The sequence below is a fragment of the Pimephales promelas genome, chromosome 1 (assembly GCF_988280905.1).
Source record: "Pimephales promelas chromosome 1, fPimPro1.hap1.1, whole genome shotgun sequence".
Taxonomy (NCBI): domain Eukaryota; kingdom Metazoa; phylum Chordata; class Actinopteri; order Cypriniformes; family Leuciscidae; genus Pimephales; species Pimephales promelas.
The window spans coordinates 45,337,662-45,361,452 of record NC_142769.1 but is presented as its reverse complement, the minus strand read 5'-3'; the positions used below and the strand labels follow the sequence as shown (position 1 = coordinate 45,361,452).

Sequence of the window (23,791 nt, the reverse complement as noted above, 5' to 3'; positions counted from 1 at the left end):
TTCTGACTTTATATCACGCAATTCTGACTTATATCTCGCAATTCTGACTTTATATCTCGCAATTCTGACTTTACATCTCGTAATTCTGACTTTATTTCACGCAATTCTGACTTTATTTCACGCAATTCTGACTTTATATCTCGCAATTCTGACTTTATTTCACGCAATTCTGACTTTATATCTCGCAATTCTGACTTTATATCTCGCAATTCTGACTTTATATCTCGCAATTCTGACTTTATATCTCGCAATTCTGACTTTATATCACGCAATCCTGACTTTATCTCGCAATTCTAACTTTATATCTCGCAATTCTGACTTTATTTCACGCAATTCTGACTTTATATCACGCAATTCTGACTTTATTTCACGCAATTCTGACTTTATATCTTGCAATTCTGACTTTATATCACGCAATTCTGACTTTATATCATACAATTCTGACTTTATATCTCGCAATTCTGACTTTATATCTCGCAATTCTGACTTTATATCTCGCAATTCTGACTTTATTTCACGCAATTCTGACTTTATATCTCGCAATTCTGACTTTATATCTCGCAATTCTGACTTTATTTCACGCAATTCTGACTTTATTTCACGCAATTCTGACTTTATATCTCGCAATTCTGACTTTATATCACGCAATTCCGACTTTATATCTCGCAATTCTGACTTTATATCTCGCAATTCTGACTTTATATCTCGCAATTCTGACTTTATATCTCGCAATTCTGACTTTATATCTCGCAATTCTGACTTTATATCTCGCAATTCTGACTTTATATCTCGCAATTCTGACTTTATATCTCGCAATTCTGACTTTATATCTCGCAATTCTGACTTTATATCTCGCAATTCTGACTTTATATCTCGCAATTCTGACATTATATCTCACAATTCTGACTTTATATCTCGCAATTCTGACTTTATTTCACGCAATTCTGACTTTATATCTCGCAATTCTGACTTTATATCACGCAATTCTGACTTTATATCTCGCAATTCTGACTTTATATCTCGCAATTCTGACTTTATATCTCGCAATTCTGACTTTATATCTCGCAATCCTGACTTTATCTCGCAATTCTAACTTTATATCTCGCAATTCTGACTTTATTTCACGCAATTCTGACTTTATATCACGCAATTCTGACTTTATATCTCGCAATTCTGACTTTATATCACGCAATTCTGACTTTATATCACGCAATTCTGACTTTATATCTCGCAGTTCTGACTTTATATCACGCAATTGCGACTTTATTTCTCACAATTCTGAATTCATATCTCGCAATTGTGAGATAAAAAGTCGCAATAATTTTTTTTTTTTTTTTATTCAGTGGTGGAAAGAAGCTTCCATTACTATTCATAGACTTGTTGTCATTCACAAGTCTACCATGAATAAGGTCCGCTGTGAGTGCAAATAAATCAATACCCATGTAATTGTTCAAAAGAAAGATGAAGATTTGCCTGTTTAGGACCACAAACAAAAAAAAATCTTTATTTTCTTATCACAAGATACATTAAAGGATACAGAGACACTGGAATATTAAAAAAAGTTTGAGTTGTGAGTTGAAAGAAACTTCACACCCTTGAATCAAACTCTAAAATCAACCAGTCTTCCCTCCCCAACTTTTCCCATTATGGAGATCAATGTTTTTTTTTTTTCCCACACTTTGCCAAAATATTGTAGGGTCACAAACCCCCTTCATAAAAAAAACTGGTGACACTTAAAAGGGGACGTCAACATTTATTTGTGTCTTTAGTGTGCAGTGCACGCTCCATTTGTTTAAGAAACATTACAAAACCCCTAATGGGGGGAACAATTTACAATGCAATTTTGTGTTGATGAACCTCAGCAAACCAGGAAATCTGTCAAAATGCCCAACCGTTCAGCTTAAAAAAAAAAAAAGAAAAGAAAAAAGCTTAATCATAAGGCGGAAATATGCATCAATATTACCGTATAGTTGAGCCATGACAAGGAAACCTCAAAACAGCTTTTCTATCTCTCACCAGATCCAGTTTACAAAAAAAACAAAAAAACTCATATGGGGGTTGGGACAAGTATGAATCAACATCAGCCTATATCGAGTCATTACTAGAAAAACTCAAAAACATCTTTTCCCTCTCTCATTATCTACAATTGCTATAATTAGCTTCCCAGTAGCCCACAAGACCATTAGAACACAAATGCTAGTGCGTTAACATGTTTGGAAAAAGAGCAGAAGTGGAAAACAAATTTTTATGGCTTTGTTCAAGTCGTTGATGGAAAAAGCTCAATTATTGAGGAAACCGACTGCACCATCCAACCACCTCAAACCTAGATTCGCCTTACATTCATGAACACCTTCAACACTTGACTAAAACCAAAAGCCTTTCTAAATCATCAAACCTGTAGAATCCTACAAGACCTTCAAATATCACTGACTGGAGTAGCTACACTGCAGGATTTTTGCATCCATAATCACAATAAACAATATTCGTCTGAAAAACCAGGTCACGATCAATGAACACCAACCCGACAGCAGATCCGTTGTATAGCGGGTAATACTTTTGCTGTAACGCCTTCCATCTTTCACAATTCAGCTAGGCCTGAAAGGCTGAAATAAAAGGAGCAGCGCAGTCATTTATTTGTTGTCTATTAAGCGTGAAAAGGGGCGATTTTTGTTTTTAACACGGACGACCTAAGAAATTAAGTAAAAAGACCACATACTCCCTGACACATTTCAATCCCACTTTCCATACACACAAGAATCAAACTCTTGAGAAATCTTGTTAATATTTGTACAAATAACGACGGAGAAAAATAAAGTGTGCTTTTACACCATCTTAGAAGGAACATGATTCACTTTAAATTACACAGTTAAAAGAATTTGCGATTAAAAAAAAAAAGCAACGGGACAGCAGGGCGTCGAACCCTTAAACTTTAACACTGGGAGTAAAACGCTATGAATTCTGGTGTATGCTGGTGTAAGAGTATGCGGTACGCCATTTTCCCGTGAGCGCGGTTGTGGGATTCCGGGGGGGGGGGGGGGGGGCAACAGAAGACGAGGAATGAGGAAGAACAGCTGATGATTGGTGGGTTTAACATGCTCTGGCAATGGATGTGGTCTACTGGAACATCGCTCAGTCCTCCAACACAATTGGCTCACTGGTGCTGGAAGGTAAGATGGGTACGGGAAGTGGCCGGGGCGGCACGGGGAGTTTGACTCTGACCGGAAGGTGTGGTTTTCTGGCCGCCCGCCTCATTTCCGCCTGAGTGAGGTGTTTCCTCAGGGCTCTGTGAATCACACACTTGGAATTAGTCCCAGGTAAAAGCAAAACATGACATTAAGATGTTTTTGAAACATACCTGGTGTCTTTCGTAGCCACAAACACCACAGGATTTGGAGCATCTCCTTGACTGACCTTCTGCCTCTTAATGACTGACTGGTTGGCTGCTCTCATTCCCGATGCGAACGGCCTTCCATTGGTGGAGAAAGAATGACCTCCAGCCTGCAGCCAATGAGAGCGTTTAGATCTATGTACACTATTTTCGACCATTGAGAAGGTTAATGTGTATTTGTAATAAATACTCACGTTGTCGAAGGGCCTCTTGCCCAGTAGGGCGGATGCGCTTCGAGGTTGGTTGACCTGGTTACGGTTGATTGGTGTTGGAGCACCTCGAGGTGCTTTGAGTTTCAAAGGAGCTTGAATAGCTGAAGAAAAGAGCATAATAACCCTTAATATTCAAACATGAAGTCAAATGATCTGTTCTCAAATATTTTTTTTTCACTGTGCCACACAATTTAATTCGCTTTTATGTCTATTTTTTTCCACTATTAAAGGAGTTCACTCTAAAAAAAAACTTTAGCTGATAATTTACTCACCCCCATGTCATCCAAGATGTCCACGTCTTTCTTTCTTCAGTCGAAAAAAAATTAAGGTTTTCGATGAAAACATTCCAGGATTTTTCTCCAATGCACTTTATTGGGAACCAAACGGTTCAAGGTCCAAAAGACACTTTCAGTGCAAACTGTTCAAAGGGTTTGAAACGAACGATTCCAGACGATGAATCAGGATCTTAACAAGCGAAACGATCGCTCATTTAATAAAAAAATAACTCGGGAAAAGATTCGTTCATTTTGATGCACTGAAACTGTATTTTGGACCTTGAACCGTTTGGTTCCCATTGAAGTCCATTATATGGAGAAAAATTCTGGAATGTTTTCATCAAAAACCTTAATTTCTTTTCGACTGAAGAAAGAATGACATGGATATCTTGGCTGACATGGGGGTGAGTAAATTTATCAGCAAAAGTTTTTTTTTTTTTTAAAGTGAACCACTCCTTTAACACGAGAATGAACCTCATTGGCTCTCGCATGTCAAGCGAACACGCTTGAGCTTCTGTTTATCACAACTGATGTGTGTATATTTAAATAACAGCCTAAATTCAATCTGTTCATCAAAAAAAGTGAGTGAGTCTCTTCAAAAATTTGGACTAAACCGCTCCGCTCATATGGATTAGGTTTATGATCTCTTTGCTTTTTGAAGCAGTAATCGTGGTAGTTGTATAGCTGTCAATGGAGGGACAGAAATCTCTCAGACTTCATTAAAATATATTCATTTGTGTTCCAATAATGAATGCAAGTCTTACGTTAAGTAAATGATGAAAATTATCATTTTTGGGGAACTAACCCTTTAAAGGTGATGTGTGTAATTTAATGTTAAAACAACACTTTTATATCACTATTTTTGGTTTTGATGTAATGAAGCCATACCCAATTCTTTAACTATATTGATGAGGGACGGTCGAGGAATAGTGCGGTTCTTCATAGCACTCTTTGCTGCTTTAGGAAGTCTTATCATACCTAAAAGAGAAAAAGAGGCAGTCAAAAAGAATCTGGAGATAAAATCAATAAACCTTTTTTTTTTTAAATCCCCAGAACAACAAATGCTTGCTCACACTCTGCTTTGACAGCATTGGAGTTAATGGAAGCGTAGGGGCGACGGGCTGCTCGGCGGGACTGCAGGATGTCCTGGCACACCCGACGGGCGATTCGAGTGAGTTTGGTGGTCTGCAGGATGAAGGTCTGACGATTTTTAGCCAGAAGTTTAGCTCTTCCCGCGCTGCTGGTAAACGGGGACATGCCCTGTACCTCCTGGCGGGTCATGTGACCACGTGGAGCTGCATCCTATTGGAAAGATACATCATTGCTCATCATTTGGTTTGTTCCATTTAGTATTAAAAAAACAAAAACAGTCTCTTTAAAATGTTTGGCCTGAAATAAACTAGGCAGCAAGATGATTACTGAAACTTACAAGATATTTCCACATGATTTTTCAGAAGCATTAAACCCTAATATTTTTAAAATACAGTAATCATTGTCAATCAAGGAAAAAGACAGGTTTCACATACTGAGCCAGTTCTTGTGGCGCCCTCTAGTTGAGTGGGGGTCTTAAGACCGCCATACTTCTTCCAGTAAATCCAACAGGAAGCACAGAGTCTGCACTGCATGTTGGGAGGGCCCCATGCATACCACTGCTGAGACTGGGCAGCTGGAGGAGTAACAAGCACAATTAATGAGTACACTGGTTTTAATGTACAGGATGTTTGAGCTTATATCTAAATAGAAGCCATGGATGTGTACAGTGACTTGAGTTCACTCACTATGGCAGCTTTCACAACTGAGGCCTTTCTGGTAGCCTGTGGCACCATTTATGCCCGGCTTATTTCCAGGTGCCATGATCTGATTGGGGTTGGGCTTGGTGCTGAAGGAGAAAACAAAATTTAGATTCTCAAAAAGCAGACACAAGCATACTACAGGAAAGAGTCTGATAAGTAACTTATTATAAAACATTACAGACTCTTGATCGGTAATTCTCTCTCTAAATTACATGGGATATGTGCACTTATTAATGCAAAACAATGCTAACGATTTGTGCCATATATTTGGAAAGTGCCATTTATATCAAGGAGTGCAGTGACACTAAATACTCACTAGGTGGGGATGTACACCTGCTTCAGCTTGCTGTCAGCCTCTGCTGCCTTTAGTCTTTTCTGGTGGGCAAAACAATTAACTCGATTCAGAAACACATTCATATGCATGACGAAAAGTTCATTTTAAAAGCATGCAAAGCTTCTTACCTGCTGAATGTAACGGTCAGTAGTCTTCCACATGTAGTAGAATTGGACCACGCTAGCTAATGACTTCCAGGGCAACTGCAGTTCAACAACAAATGTACATTTAAATCGTTTGACCTTTCCCAAATAGTGCAGTTTGTGTGAGAGCAAATGGTGTTGTACACTCACAAAGTCTTGGCGAATGTCATTGAAGTCTTTGCCGTATTTCTCCAGAGCCTCCTCGAACAGCATGGCTTCTGAAGCGCTCCACTCCTCCATCTCGTCCCTGCACAGCACCGGGCCACCCTGCGGCACCAGCGTGGACATGGCCTTGGCCAGGTCGTAGCCGTTCTTCTGAAGAGTGTCCATGGCGTGGAACTACGGACAGACAGGACAGTGTGAATGAATGTCGGGTGTAGGTTTTTCACGGTACCAACATTTCAGTAGTCTGTACTAACACCGGTAAAATTTCAAGGTTCTCAATTTCGGTACCAGAGCAAAAACGGCTGAATTAAAGGAGTAGTTCACTTTAAAAAAAAAAAACTTTTGCTGATAATTTGAGACACCCCTCGCTGCAGCCTGTAGCACGATGACGTAGCTGGATGGTCCAATACGTGTTGGACCCTGTAACGCGCGCATGCGCACTAGTCAAGTCAAGTCAAGTCATCTTGATTTATATAGCGCTTTTAACAATTTAGATCGTTTCAAAGCAGCTTTAATTTAATGTAACAGATTGTTTTTGCTTTATAGCGGTTCATGAATAATGTTATTTTACAGCTAAAGTTAGTTTTGATTCTGTCGAAATGATAATTTGTTATTAAATTATGACACCGTTCTCTCTAAACAGACTTTAAACGCGATCCTGTGATAAACGCTGATGGCACATGCACATTAAGAATAGGCCTAGTTAGTATAGAGAGTTGGTGAACAATCGTTGATCTTCCAAGAATACATAAATATGGTCACGAAGCTCTTATTTTCAGAGCTTTCAGAATAAAACTTTTTTTTTTTAAATAATTGCGACTTTTTCCTTACAATTGCGAGTATACTTTTCGCATACTGACTTTATTTCTCAGAATTGTGAGATATAAAGTCAGAATTGCGTGAAATAAAGCCTCAATCGCATGTTATAAAGACATAATTGCTTGAAATAAAGCCTCAATCGCATGTTATAAAGACCGAATTAGGTGAAATAAAGCCTCAATCGCATGAAGACAGAATTAGGTGAAATAAAGCCTCAATCGCATGAAGACAGAATTGGGTGAAATAAAGCCTCAATCGCATGTTATAAAAGACATAATTGCTTGAAATAAGCCTCAATCGCATGTTATAAAGACAGAATTAGGTGAAATAAAGCCTCAATCGCATGAAGACAGAATTGGATGAAATAAAGCCTCAATCGCATGTTATAAAAGACAGAATTGGATGAAATAAAGCCTCAATCGCATGTTATAAAGACAGAATTAGGTAAAATAAAGCCTTAATCGCATGTTATAAAGACAGAATTGCGTGAAATAAAGTCGCAATTGTGTGCTATAAAGACAGAATTCTGACCTTTTTTCTCGCAATTCTGAATGTATATCATAAATGCGAGTTTATTATTACAAGATTTATTTTCCCCATGCTGTTATTATTTTAGCATTTTTCTTACTTATTCATCAATAATTACTTATAATTATTTAACAGTATTATACTACACAGTTTGAACATCATCTCAGTACAATATTGAGTTTACATATCACTTAAAACCAATGCATGCGAATTATAATCAGAGATCGGCACTGCGCATGCGTAAATGACGTCACCAAAACACACATCCATCCACTACGTATTGGACCATCCAGCTACGTCATCGTGCTACAGACTGCAGCGAGGACCTCTTGGATAATTTACTCACCCCCATGTCATCCAAGATGTCCATGTCATTCTTTCTTCAGTCAAAAAGAAATTAAGGTTTTTGATGAAAACATTCCAGGATTTTCTCTATATAATGGACTTCATTGGGAACCAAATGGTTCAAGGTCCAAATGAGAGTTTCAGTGCAGCTTCAAAGGGCTTTAAACGACACCAGACGATGAATAAGGGTCTTATTTAGGACCCTTCGAGTCATGACTCGAAAAAAGATTCGTTCATTTTGATGAATGAGTTTGAACAGGAGAGTCACGAACGCTCATCACAGAACAGAGCAAGGCGAGCATTTGAGCTTCTAAAACTTAACCTGTTTAATTTATTTTTTAAATAAACGTTTTACTAGATAAGACCCTTATTCATCATTCCTCGTCTGGTGTCAATTAAAGCCCATTGAAGCTGCACTGAAACTCTCATTTGGACCTTGAACCGTTTGGTTCCCATTGAAGTCCATTATATGGAGAAACCCCTGAAATTTCTTTTCGACTGAAGAAAAAAAGCCATGGACATCTTGGATGACATGGGGGTGAGTAAATTATCCTCAAAAGTTTTTTCAAAAGTGAACTACTCCTTTAAATACTTTAAAATAATTGTCCCGTTTTGTTTCGTCAGTTGGTTATCCCAGCCCATCATCGCAGGCTCCTATTCAATCGCGCATTTAAAGGGTCATTATTCCGGTTTAAAATGAAAAGTTGAACCAATGTCTATTGTGTATTGTGACTGGGAAACAAAGCAAGAGAAGAGTCTCCCTTTATAATCATTAAGATTGTCAATCTCTAAAGTTCACACTCTCGTGAAAACTCCCATTATAATAAAAAAAGTATTTATACAATAAATTTATTTACATAATGTTTACACTTTTTTGGTTATAATAACCTTGTGCTTTTTCAGCATTGTTTAACAGATCCTGGCTCTGATTGGCCACTGCATTCACACGCTTACAATGCTCAACACTGGTTAGAGCACGCTGTAAATAGAAACCTCCGACACTCAGAGAGCGCTCAAACAAACGCGAACTAAACAGCATTTGAAAGCAGAGTCTCACAGCATGCACCGAATATACCCCGGTGTTCTGAAAACCCTACAGTGTGAGTGAATGAATGAGGAATGCACTTTTACGAGTAGTTAAGGATGAGAGTGATTGAATGCATCCATTCTCTCACCAGTGTGATGTCTCTAGATGCAGCCGCTGCGCTCATGTGCAGACTGGGTTGGCGGATTGAACTGCTGCAGTCTAGTGCACGTGCAAATGTACCAACGGCCCTAAAATAAACATAAAACCAATCAAATCATGCTACTGCACAATAACATTTTAAAGAAGCAAAAATGGTCAGTCAAAAAAAAGAAAGAAGGGAAATACTAACCGTGCCACTACCAGGAATTGGTCAATCTGCGGATCCTTCAGCTGGTTATCAGGATCCCAAACCTTTGTCTCAAGCTTCTCCTGCACTCGACTGTCTAATTCAACTGATGAGATGGAAAACATTGCATTAGACCTTTGAATTAGACCTTCAACATCCAACAAGAAACTTTTCCTAAAATGTGTTCTGAAATATCAAACCTTGAAGTATTAATACAATATTGTAATAAGAATCATGTCCAAGTTTGCAACATCAAAAGGACATGTTTTAGTAAAAGCAAGGCTTAGAGACATTTAAAACCTTCTGACCTTCAGCCAGTTTGTCAGGGATCTCTGCCTGGTATTTGGAGCCCACTCTGATCTCCCCCTGGTCAGCCAGCAGGGTCTTCTGCACCGGGTCAAACACCAGAGAGTAGAAGAAACAGTCCTGCAGAACACACACACACACACACACACACACTTGATGCACTTGCCTCATTTTAATTCAACAAAAGATGCTCAATTTGATGTAAAAAAGAGAAAATATTTAACATATCTAAAAATTACCATTCAAAAGTTTGAGATCAGTGAAAGATTTGAAATACATTAAATGATCAAAAGGGAAAGAAACATTTATAATGTTCTATCTAAAGGATTTTCTATTAATTTAAAGGGAGAGTTCACTTTTGAAATTAATTTTTGTAGGGCATCCAAGATGTAGGTGTCTTTGTTTCCGCAGTGGTTTCAATTTTGATATTTTTAGGTCAAACCGTTCTTGTCTGTCAGTCATATAATGCAGGTCTATGGTCACCACCTCAAAGAGCCGTGTGATTACAAGAGGTAAAAAAAGATATAAATACTGTTCGTTTTCTCACACAAACCGCTCGTTTCGTGTCTTAGGCCATCAATGTGTGCTTACATTTACGAGTCATTAAATCATGTTTAATTTGGACTTCTCTGTGCATGCTCTTTGAGGTGGTGACCATAGACCTCCATTATATGACTGACAGACAAGAACAGTTTGACCTAAAAATATCAAAATTGAAACTACTGCGGAAACGAAGACACCTACATCTTGGATGCCCTTGAGGTAAGCTAAAACATACCAAAGATTTATTTCAAAGTGAACTATCCCTTTAATAATACTAAATGTATTACCCTTTCCACACAAATATTAAAGCAGCACCTGTTTAACATTAATAACTTTGTTTCTTGAGCACCAAATCAGCATTAGAATGATTTCTGTAGGATCATGTGACACTGCTAAAAAATCTGCTTTGTTTACAACTGAACAAATTATTTTCGTATTAAACTCACAAAAAAGGAAAGTTAGCAAAAATGTGAAAACATGACAGACCTTAAGACTAGGGATGTTCATATGTACGAAAAACGAAGCTTGCAAACCGATCATTACCATTAACAGACAAGATTGTTAAATTAGAATTAAATTAAAGTGGATATGTGACTGTGACCCATTAAAAATAACAAAATTTGCCTTCCAGGAGGGGTTTAGGTTTACATACGCAAATAGCAGCATAAACAAAAGAATATGAGGATTCACACATCGTCACATCACGCAGATGGCGCGGTTCGAATGAAACCATTTATAAAAGGAATAAATATGTAAACGCATAACATATTTCAGTTACTTAATTAAAGTCCCCGTGAAATCAAAATTGAACCTATTTACTTTGTTAGAGCATATTGCTAGTCTTGTGGTGAACAATTAATCCGTGCAAGTGAATATATATTAAAAAAATGTTTTACCTTAGTAATCTTTAATCAAAATCTGAAAAGTTACTTCCGGTCTGGAACGGTTTCTTTTTCTGATGACGTAGGTTTCACAGTTTGGGTGGGGAAACGCTTAACCACTCCCCTCAAACCGTTAGTTTGCTATGAGCGAGAGATGGAGAGGAGAAGCGCTAGAGTAAAACCCTGTCCTCTGTTCAATATTCCGTTTCACTTGGAAATACGTCACAGCACTGGAGAAAAATTGTTTGCAACTTCCGGTTCACGGGGACTTTAAAGGTAGGGTGGGCGATTTTAGAGAGGCTAGCAATAGCAAGCTAGCTTTGAAAGCAAGAGACTACACAGTGAGTGCTCTCACACTGCAGGTGGACACTTACCTCTCTCTCTAAGTAGCCAGTTAAAACATCAGTCTCATTCAAAAGTGTGACGTTGCATTTTCCTCTGCATAAAAACGATAATACACAGTATAAACAGGACTATCAATACAAATCAAATACCTTAAATATGGAGCCTGATATCATTCAGTCCTGAGATCGGTGTGAGTGTATTTACCGTATGTGCGTGGCTGGGAGAGACTCGAACTGTCGAGACAGGAACAGTTCTCTGTGCTTAAGCTGGTGTTTCTGCGGTTCTGAGGTTGAAGGCTGCTTGGACTCCTCTTCAAAGTCTCCTAAAACACACACAAACATGAGTGTGATGCAAATAACCTCAATTAGGTCTGATGTGAGCCAGCTCCCTTTCAGAACACACACACACAGACCAAATCTTAAATTTACACATCACATTAGGTTATTAGTGATGGTTGCAATCAATTTCACACTCATTCAGAAACAAGTAAATTGAATATCCTTCATGAGATCTGTTGACTTATAAGGGAAGCAAGCCATTAGAATTGCAGGTCAACTCTTGAATGCATTTCAAAAACATTTATTTCGGCAGATTTACAATGGCGATGGAGATATTTCTTAAATAGATACTCGTATTAAGATGAGGAGACCTGGCAGGACTTTATCAGACGATCTGACCAGACTCCACCCCTGCACGGAGCCAAAGGAAACCCTGTCAATGAAGAGGGCGGGACATCAGACCACACCCCTTTCCATTAACCCCTCCTGCCACCCCGGTGGCCCTGCCCCCTCCTTTCTCTCCCCTTGGCCAATGCGTCCCTGCCAGCTTTACTGGGAAACCCTGTGCAACAAACCTGAGGCGCCCATCCCCCCATTGAGCAACAACCCCCCCCATGCACAAGTACGCATTAAAAAAAAAAAAAAAAATGCCACAAGCTCTCTTTCACACACACACACACGCGCGCGCGCGCTCAAGACATATACGACAAATCCATCATACATGCACAGCCTCAGAGCCAGATGCACGCGCGCACACACATACATGCATTTAATAACACTTTCACTCTTTGACAAAGACACCAGCCAGACAGTGTTAACCTAGTGTTAACCCTTTGAGCGCCATGGCCCGGTGGGTCCCATGAAGGCTCTTTTGTTCCAAGAGCACAGGGCGGATGGCAGCTGAGGATAAGCACAGAGGAGCCCATTCAGGGGTGGGGTGGGGGGAGAAGGAGGAAGATGGGCAGAAGGTAGAGAGAGGAGGAGGAGGCGATGCAAAAGGGAGCCCTGATCTCGTGTAACAGGGCAGAGTTGGTGCTGTAGACGGCCACAACATAAAGAGGAGGATTCGTTCACTATTAAACAGGCAGCCATGACCTCTCATGACCGCAAAGGATTTGAACACTAACTGCCCATGTCAATGCAATAACCTCCTCGACCCAAACCTGACCCTACTCTAGATTGGATAGGTTAATGCACTGCACTGACATTTTACTTTACGGCAGTTCACGCACACTGAATTGCATGTAGGTGAGATGAAACATCTTTATCAAACATGTGGGATGCCTGCAGCTGTGATATAATGAATGTACAAAAGTAGATATTAGCAGCGTCTCATTTCGAAGGCTGCATCCTCCCGAGGGCGTATTTGTCTGCTCCATACGTCACTGAGGGGGCTTCATTTCAGCTAACTGACAACTACAGGCCTTATCAGATGCTTTTCAAAGAGCACACTTGCACTGGACGTGATGGTGTTAAAAAAACACTAGACAGAGTAACAGAGGGCATCAGTTTCCATATACATTTTTTTCAGATGTTGAGTTTACCACTCATTGAGCGATGCATTGGCCAAAGACCTGTAGATTTACCTGTATATGTGCATAGACTAACAATAGGATGAAATGAATCCAAGAGCACAAGTCATTTCAATAGGGCAACTAATGGTACGGATCCACTTTTGCATCGTCAAAAATGGGCACCCATAGAAATGAATAAGAAAAATAAAATAAGCAAAAATAAGACACCAGGTGACAGCAAAGTCACTTCATCTTTAGGTTTTAGCTCTAAGAACTTATTGGAATGATATTTTAATGTAGGTAAAAAAATAAAATATAAAAATAAGCATAAGTTACATAGAAAATATGGTACTTTTTGAAGTAAATAAATTCAAAAATACCCCAAAAATAAAAACAAACACCATAAATGGATAGACAAAACTTTATCGAAGACAGTGCTATAACATTTATATTAAATAAAAATTAGGATCACACCTGAGTCCTCTGTGCCCACATTTGTCCACAATTACAAGATTAAGGGCTATAAAGTGAGGGTTAAATTGGCTTGACGTCACCCATAGGAATAAAGTGGAGTGCAGCACGACAGTAGTATCGCACGGACAAGTGGATCCGCACCGTGACAGTTCCTCAACAAAATATAAGGATAAATATCGATATCCGTTTTTGCACAAAACCAAAAGTCCTCTAAACAATGGATGTGGTGATGACACTTCTGCTAAGTCCTTCTGTTTCTGTTGGGTGACTAGTTTACCATCTTGTCCATCCCTAATTATAATTGAAGTGATCTAGTTTTTTTTTTTTTTGCCTGTATAGATTGGCGTCCTTCTGCTAAGTCCTTCTGTTTCGAATGCACTGCCCCTTTGTCTGTCCAATTAGTGAATAAGTAAATATTTTGTCTAATTGATTACACCCTCAATCATCAATACAATGGTGTAGTACACTAAATATAGTAAAATGTCTTAGTGGAGCTTTAAGTAGGCATGAAATGTAAATTGCAATAATCCTTTCTTCCTTATAGTGACCGAGTGAAATGGAGAGGGAAAGAAAATGTAAGGTGGGACTTGATTTTGTCCATTAGGAATTGACTGGATCATTGTCGTTTGCTAATTGCAGCAATCTCATGTGAGTGAAAGGTAGCCATTATTGTTCCGATTCACGCCGGTGCACTTCAGAAAAAGTCAGGAATAGTAGATCTTGATTTCATGCTATCATTAAATCTATTTTGCAATATTCCACAGATTTCCCCTCAAACAAGTAGAAATGTAATTCTTAGACTCATTATAGGTCATAAAATTATACAGTAGTATGGTCAACAAAAACCATCGGAAGATCATTGATTTGCTTCTCCATCCAGATTGAAGAGATAAAATGTATAAAATACATGGCTGTATAATATGCAAGCAAGTCTGACTTGGTTTATACATTAAATTGATCCTCTTTGGTGCCTTAAAATTGGTTTCCAGTGTGCCCGTCAAAGCTATAACTCCTGGTTGGTGTTTCAATCCAAAAAGTCCATCTACATGGTGTGACACTTTATCTTAAGTGTGAAGACGAGACGTGAACTCAAGAGAAGACTGAAACAGTCGGGTACTCACTTGCATTGCTATCGGCCAAAGTGTTGAGGTTGGCAGATATATCTCTCCGCCTGAAGAGACAGACCACCTTGGCTTCTACATTTCCATTGGCAGTCTTAGGGGAGACAAGTGGCAAGAAACAGTGTGAGAAAGACTAAATACAAAAAGAACACACAGCCTTTTTCTCTATACAATGTGTGAAATAAGTACCTCAAGTGCTATTACTGTCTTCATGTCATGGACTTGTAAAACCGCATAGTTTAAGACTAACTTTAGAGGAACTACTTTCATCGAGTCAAAGTGGGACTGAAAGAAACTGCCTATGATTTACAAGAAACTGCATCGATATTAAAGCACTAAAGTAAAAAGTGAGTAACTACATTTCTACTCCTTTTCCAGCACTGAAAATGAACCACTCTATATGGAAATCTTACTCAATGCAACATGGCGTGGGTTAGCGTTGTGTATATTCAAGACAAAACCGACATACATACATACATATTGAACAAAGAGATCACTTCCATTAGTTTACCCATCCTGCTGAGCTTCACAGCCCTTCAAAATGAGGTTACATAAAAGTGTTTTTAATCCCTGCTCCAGGAAACAGGCCTGTGTCATTCTCAGCATTATATAAGTCTCTTATTGCTGGGTCTTCATCTCAAACAGCCCAGTGAGCATCGGCAGACAACAGCATGATGGCTGAGCATTAGCAATGCACAACAGAGGGGGGAGCAGGTGACAGAGACAGTCTGTTACGTGGTCATGAGTGACAATGCATTAGCGGAGAGCTGGCATATGTCAATCATCCATGTACAGTGCAATGTTTAAATCTCTGCTCATGCCGATTGATGATGTATGATTGTGAATGATTGGCAGACATCAAAAGCCCCAGCCCCCAACCAATCAAAGTAAGTCTGACTCGACTCGAGTCTAGGCCAAGTCATGCCGGTCAAAAATAGTTTAAGGCCAAAAGGAAACAACAAAAACCTGCATGCATTTCTTTAAGATTACATTAAGTGATTAGACAGAACATGTTCAAAAACTCACCTTGTTAAGTTCTTCTATTCGGCGGATCAGATATGGGTTACTGGAGGAGTTTTCAAAATACACATAATCTGCAGTAGACAAAAAAAAAAAAAAAACATCTGTAAGTAACACATCACTGAGTTTGATTTCTTAAAGACATGCATGTGTGTGTGTGTATATATATCAGATTCCAAAAGGTTTGAAATACTTCATTCAGAAAGTCTTCGAGTTTTGTGAAATTGCACACACGGACCAGCCACTAGTCAGGTGGCTATAATTACATGGAAAATTGAAAGGCCACAAAGGATTTCATTTCATTGCATTGCAGAAATCATTGCATTTCTAATCAGCTCCTAACGAACATTATTATTATTTGACTTATTACTCAGCAAGTCATTTACCAATCTATTCATTTGCCTTTGGGAGGCTTTTGTCTTTCAAACACATTTGCATTAGAATTTTTATCATTTCAAAATGATTTATTTAAATTTTAATTTACATTTTTTATGATTCATTTAATCATTAGCTTCATCAAACTCACAAACCCTACAGAAACCCCGACGTAAAGTTTAATGCACTCATTTTTTCTTTCTCTTTGTATTGTTATATCAATATGGTACAAGATCATCCTATTAAGTTCAATGTGATAAACGAGTTAGGTCAAAAATAATTTGAAAGTGGTGTAATGAATTACGTTATTAAATTCTTACATTTTTGTCTTGTCTTTGGAATCAGTAAACGACTACAATTTGATCTACCCAGCAGTGACTATGCATGTGCATATATTATGAATGCTAATGATTCATTGACGACAATAATTTAATTGATAAAATTTATCATCAGAGTCCATAGTTTTAAAGTGTGCAAAATGCGTGCAGCAGACACACGAGGAAAGCGAGCGTGCAGTAGTTAAATATTTTTCAAATGTATTAATGTCTTCAAGCTATGCAATGGATTAGGTAGGCTAGCCATTTATTTTGAAACATTTAACTGAGGGTCCAAAAACCCTCCAAACAAGTGATTTTACTGATGCTACAATAAAAGAACATAATAAAAATCAAGTTATAAGATCCTAGCCCGCATTTCCTAAAAGCATCGTAAGCCTAAGTAGATTATAGAACCACCATTGCCACCAATGGTCTCCACGATCATCATCTTGCACGGTAAATTAAAACCTGTCAATCTGAGAGATCAAACCAATCCAAGCACGCTCCAGCTGTAAAACAGTGTCTGATTGGTCAACACATCAGCCACACAAACAAAAAAGTGGCACAGAAGCATCATGTGTGTAGTGCTGCTTACCCATGCATCAGCTGCGCTTTTTCATAGTTAGGTCTCTAACTGAAACACATATGCCTGTTGTATTCTGCTAGTTGAGACCGTTTCAATGATATTTAACTAAGATACATGACAAGTCTATCTGTTACTGTACAATGATTTGACAGATCCCATTTTCATGTAAAAGCGCATAAATTAAAGGTTAAGCAAAACAAAAAAAAGCACTTGTTAAGTGATGGTTATATTTTCCCTATATTCACAGCCCAGCATCTAAGCTTTAAAACAACACCTATTTTATGTTGGTTAAGCAAGTGGTCGATAACTTATTAGTACTCGTTTGAGACCTGTCAATTAGGGCTGTGAAACGATTAATCGCATCCAAAATAAAAGTTTTTGTTTACATAATATGTGTGTGTAGTGTGTATAATTATTTTGTATATATAAATACACATGTATATATTTAAGAAAAATGTTTTATTAATCTATCAAATATTTATATTTATGTATAATATGTAGTGTATATAATTATTTTGTATATACACATGTATATATTTAAGAAAAATGTGTTATTAATCTATCAAATATTTATATATAATATGAATTTTGTATAAATATATATAAAGTATATACATGCAAATATTTCCTTAATATATACATGCATGTGTGCGTTTTATATATACAAAATAATTATACACACTACACACTCATATATTATATAAACACAAACTTTTATTTTGGATCCGATAAATCATTTCACAGCCCTACTGTCAATGATCGAAATTGACAAATGCCCATCCCTATTTCAGACTCTAATGTTGAATGACAAAATAACTATTCATGCACTACACGGTTGGGTACGTTATGCATATAAGCACATATCAAAGTCTATACTAGTGCGTCATTTGGGACAAAACGTTCAGTGCCCGTTAGATTGTAGAAAATGTAGCCCAAATGGAATAAATATCCAATATTGACCAATAAAAAATTAAAAAAACCTCAAAAATATCAGCCGATAAGTGATTTGGTTCCAATATGTTGTTGTGCAATCTTAAAGATCATTCCAATTCCAACGAACTGGAACACCTGTTATTCACAAAGTTCAACACAACCCTTTTCATGTGGAGTATTCTAGTTGATTTGAATAATGCTTTCATCTACCAACAGGAAAGCAGTCTATTCAAATATAAAATACAGATTCCATCACTAAACCCATGAAGAATCCAATAATTTGCACTTTTTTCCAAGAGATCCATAATCATACAGAAAGTGACATGAGCAATGGTATGGGTCAATATTGAGAGCACATACGACGAGGCACGGTCAACAGCCTGTACACTGACTGAACACATCACTTTGGTTATGTAATCACTCTCTCTCTTCTGGTCCGTGTTGGTCAGCTCTGGACGTTTTGGTAGACGTTGATCTTTGATCGGACTAACGCTTTCTTTTCTCGCCTCTACTCAGCCATGTTCTTAAACTGTGCCACAAGGGATAAATCAAAATGGAGGTCTCTCTCCCAAGTTCATGAGCTTCATCAATCAGAGAGACTGAGTCACATGGATCAATAATTACCCTTAAGGAGAAACAGGGACTAACCATCTGCTCTTCAAGCAGGGATGTGCTGTTTTGTTAGCTCTCATGGCATCTGCTATTCAGAGAAACCTAAAAATGCACTGAGGCATGGAGATACTGACAGGGACAAAAATAGTATACAAGTAAACCTAGAGGTGAAAGGCACAATTACTAGCATTACTAAACAAAATATCAAAAATAAATGATGGTTTTCAAACAGGTTTCCTGAACAATCCCCTGCTCTGCCATTGGTCAGACTCAGAGAAACAGATCCGGTCCCGTTTTAAACTCACGACATCTGCTAAGCCACTAGCCAGTTTTATTACACGGCTCTGTGGAACGCTTTATTCTGATTGGTCAATCCTCGTTACTGGATTCAGCAGCGCTATACGCTTACTAGGAATGTTTTTTCCTCGTGAAAGTTTTGCGATCGCTAAGCTAATAAAATATTTCAACTCAGATCAATATTTCATGTCTAATTATTTGTGGCAAGTAGCCATGTAATAAGCAGGGTGATGTACATCCAGCAGGTTGTTAACGCAGAATGAACCCCTTCAGGCTGATGCAAGTCCTGAACACCCTGTCTGGGTTTATTCTGGTGGAATAAAAACCAGATAGACGTACATTATCCCTTACTTGATGACTTGGGCTAGTGAAAAAAATGAATCAGGTTTAGAAGAAGCATTTACACATTCTGAAGCGAAGAATTTCAACGTACAATTACAAATTGCTTATTTTGTTGGTTGTCACTAGGACTGGGCAAAAACAAGAATCTTCATTTGAACATTTCAAGATCTGTCCTGCGAATGGATAATGAACATTCCTGTTTCCAAATATTTTAGTGAATTTTGAGACAATCTCTCTAGTGTAAAATAATGTGTTCATTTCAATTCAACATTTCTTATTTGTTTTCATCATTAATATGCATTACATTTATTTAGCTCAAACAGTAGAGCATATAGTGCCAGCAACGTCAAGGTCTTTGGGTTCAATTTCCTGGGGAATGCATGAATGATAAAAATGTACAACTTGAATGCAATGCCAGTCGCTTTGGATAAAAGCATCCGCTCTGCTCTAGTATCAAAATTGGCCATTGAAAAACTCTTTAATTCTGCTTGACCACTAGTGTAAAGCATCAGGGGGAAACAAAGTCACTTGTTTCATATGATAAAAATATCTGTCTAGCTCATATAGAGCAAGATCCTTATTTACCGGACCACACAATGTCACCTGATATATGCATTTGCCCACACGCACATGACCAGAATATTTCCGGGCTGCATCACTACACAAGTATCCTCTTTGCATCTTTATTAGAAGTCTCAATTAACACCCCATGATAAACAATGAGAGCTTCACTGAACCAAAACCGTCTAAATTAAAGTCCTGGTTTGAAACAGTTCAATTCTCTCTTGCTGACAAACACAGCAGTTGCATCTTGCCTTGTTTGAACTTAATGTTTGAACAAAGGAAGCCTTATCCTTTAGCATGCTTACTGTTACAGTAAAATTTGATAGAAAATGAACAGTGTGCCATGTTTGCATAATAGGAGAGCGACATTCAACCCAGGAGTTCAAAGATGATATAACATGGACAAACAATATATATATATATATATATACATAATATATGTGGGTGCACTGTGTATAAATACACACACATGCTTGTATATATATTTAAGAAATATTTTCATGTATATACAGTATATAGATTTATATAGATGTAAACACAAACTTTTATTTTGGATGCGATTAATTGTTTGACAGCCCTAATATATTATATATATATATATATATATATATATATATATATATATATATGAAGAGTTCAGATGCAAAAGCCTCTAAATGCCATTTGAAATTTTCTTCTTTAATGATGATTTTTATCAAGCTTTTATATTAAAGTTCAGTATTTTCACTTAAATGACAATTAATAGGTAATCGTCATTGCCATTTAAGTGAAATTACTGAACTTAAATATACAAGCTTGATAAAAATTATCATTTTAGAAGAAAATTTCAAATGGCACTTAGAGGCTTTTGCATCTGAACTCTTCATATATATATATATATATATATATTAATAAAAAAATACAACGAATCAATATCTAGACACCAGTGTCCGAGAAGGTCGACAGGTATATAACGCCAGTATACACATTCAACTTATTGACCGTAAAAAGGACCTTTGAAATTAATTATTATTTTACACATTTAAAATTCACTACAAATACTGAAATTAGAAACTGTTTATTACCCATTAACAAGAATAAAAAGTTGCAATGTGACAAAAGAAATTATGGTTGGATGGAGGCAGATTTGAATGCCACCTTGCAGTTGATTGTAATAAAGGGACGGGGTTTAAACAGCCTAAATGACTGGAGAAGTCTGTCATACGTCACCAGAAGTAGGTTGTTCATTACATATTATATAATACATTTTAAACATAACATTTTCATTAAAAAAACATGCACAGATTAATCGTTCACAATAAGATCAATAACGTGAATTTAAAAAATAATTTCTTTTCATGCAGACTTAAAAACTTTTGGATAACAGCCAATCAGACGGAGTTTTTGCCAAATGCCGACTTTCTCAAAATGGGCAAATATCACCAATTCAGCAGAGTGTAGCACTAGCTTTCATGTTGTTCTATAAAGCCTAAAGAAAAAAACACACTCTGATCAGATGGGTAAAATAAAGAGCATTGGGACAGCATTTGAGTCACAAAGCTTCAGATTCACAGAGGTGAAATGTAGGGATGAAAGCACTTGGGGCCAGAATATAAGGTCAAGTTCAATGACCTTAAAGCAGTACTTGACTGTGTAAACCTTCCAAAACACTAGCAAACAGCACAGTAAAATGCATTGAAGGATCCGGCAAACCATTAAAAGAAAAACAACATTACATTACATGAGAACCAGCTTCTTAAAGGGGTAGTTCACCCAAAAATGAATTGCGTCATTAATTACTCACCCTGATGTCGTTCCAAACCTGTAAGACTTTCATTAATCTTCGAAACACAAAGATATTTCCGATGAAATCTAAGAGCTTTCTGCCAGTCTACTCAAACACCACCTTGACGTATCAAAAAAGTTCATGAAGAGGCTCAATTTATATGGATTCGTTTTACAATCTCTGAGCTTTTTTAAGCGTCATAGTGGTAAGTTGCGTAGCTGTCAATGGAGGAACGGAAAGCTCTCAGATTTTATTAAAAAGATCTTCATTTGTGTTCTGAGATGAATGAATGGTGAGTAATTAATGACAGAATTTTAATTTTTGGGTGAACTGTCCCTTTAATTGTATAAAATATTTTAAATGACATATGTTGTGAGCAGATGCAGACTTTGCCTTCCTCTGAACCCAGTCTTGATAAACTCTAATACATTTTGACAAGCGTGTAATAACGGAAGGTTTTCTTCCAGAACTTCCCATCATACCCTGCCTGATCAAACTGCAACTGCAATAAAGCATCAATCAGCAGCATCTGCTAAAGCAACACCGCCTGATTGTCGTGACCTATTTACAGTCGATTCCCGGATTTAAGAAAATAAAAGCACTATAATGCACACCATGTCACACTACAGTCAATAACGTTTACGCGCATGCAATATTATTAGAAGGTAACATTAAAATGCATTTCAATAAACAGGAGGATGAGCATCTCTGACAATAGATGACAGCATACAGTAGAGATGACAATGGGTATATATTGCTTACTAAAACTGGAGCTGGATTTACTAATGCAGCTTATATCACATAAGCATCTTTTGCACGTGTATGATCATAGAACTAATTCTCGAGTCGATCCATAAATGCACTTATATTCCCATTTATGAACTGAACTATTCGTTTCTCTTCTCTGAACTCTTTTCACGAACACCAAAACTAGGTTCAAGTTGAAAATGTCTACATTTCCCTCTGATATCAGTATAAATGAACAATTATTTGACTTTTTTTTCAAACAGGAAACAAAACCGAAAGTCCTTGCATCCCGTACTGTGAGACTCCCATATGCACTCCATATAATTCAGCTGTCAGAAGTTTGACAGAATGGCACGGTTCAGGGAACGTGTGCGACAAAAACTTGAATGAAAGTCTTGAAAAAGTGAGTAAAAACCATCTTAAGTGAATAAACTAACGCACGGGTTTCCTCATAATTAGCTCATTTGCTTGCGGTGGCTAAGTAATTACTTTAATCAAAACTACGAGAGAGTTTGCGACCCAATGCAAGTTTTTATATCCAAGTAATTTTAAAAGTGACCTTTAATACATATATAAACAAATAAAATTGAGTTAACCCAAAAGCCGCCGTAATGAAACTAGCCTAGCTCGCTTAGCAACGGGATTCCGCTCATTGTAACTAAGGCGGAAACAGCCGCTCGCGCTAATGCTAATGCTAACCCCCGCGAGCCTGCTGCTAGTGTTAGCTTCAACAATAATACTCACCTCCAACTCGGTACATGTTGGCCGCCATTCTCTCACTCTCCTAAACAAACACACGAATCACGGATTCCCTCGTCGCGTGGACAAAACGTGTATCCAAAACTGGTGCTGGTTCTTTTGATCCTCGCGTGCGCTGGCGTACTTCCCCCCGTCGCGAGACAAAGCCGGGACCCGGCACGGCGCTGCCGCTCTGGCGGGTAAAAGTTTAAAGTTTCCGCTACAATGTTACTCCGGATGGTAAAAAAATCGCGTCTTTGTTTCGGCGCTGCGATAAAACTCCCATCGAAGCCCCTCTCAGACATTCACACTTGACACGAGCCCTTGATAGCCAGCCTATCTCTCTCTTTCTCTCTCTCTCACTCCACTCTTCCTCCCATCCTCCGCTCCCTGCTTCATCCTCCTCTTCTTCACCTCCGCTCTGTTTCACACACACATACACGAGCGCGCGCGCACCCCTTCTCCAACGTCATCTTCGGAAGCTAACGTCATTTAGAATTCGGCGAACTCCTGTAAGTCAGAAACTTGAGCTCCCGCTTTTTTTTTAAGTTGAGATTATTATGTAAAATTGGATTTTTTCTAAGCATATTGGGGAAACAAACTAATATGGTGAGACTTGTATCACTTTATTGATTATCATTTATTTATTTATTTATTT

At 37.9% G+C, this 23,791-nt stretch overlaps 1 protein-coding gene across 1 annotated transcript; it reads right to left on the bottom strand.

Annotated features, from left to right (window-relative positions):
- Window positions 1–1,476: 1,476 nt before the first annotated feature.
- On the bottom strand, window positions 1,477–23,595 carry mta2 (metastasis associated 1 family, member 2). The gene is made up of 18 exons (XM_039659093.2): window positions 23,140–23,595; window positions 15,864–15,931; window positions 14,838–14,931; window positions 11,655–11,772; window positions 11,480–11,543; window positions 9,684–9,801; window positions 9,379–9,481; window positions 9,178–9,277; window positions 6,296–6,484; window positions 6,131–6,205; window positions 5,985–6,043; window positions 5,654–5,754; window positions 5,402–5,541; window positions 4,949–5,177; window positions 4,764–4,853; window positions 3,583–3,701; window positions 3,356–3,498; window positions 1,477–3,283 (listed from the first exon to the last, which is right to left on the bottom strand). Exons 1-18 carry the CDS (start codon window positions 23,165–23,167, stop codon window positions 3,130–3,132), a joined length of 1,992 nt encoding a protein of 663 aa, XP_039515027.1. The 5' UTR covers window positions 23,168–23,595; the 3' UTR covers window positions 1,477–3,129.
- Window positions 23,596–23,791: the final 196 nt, after the last annotated feature.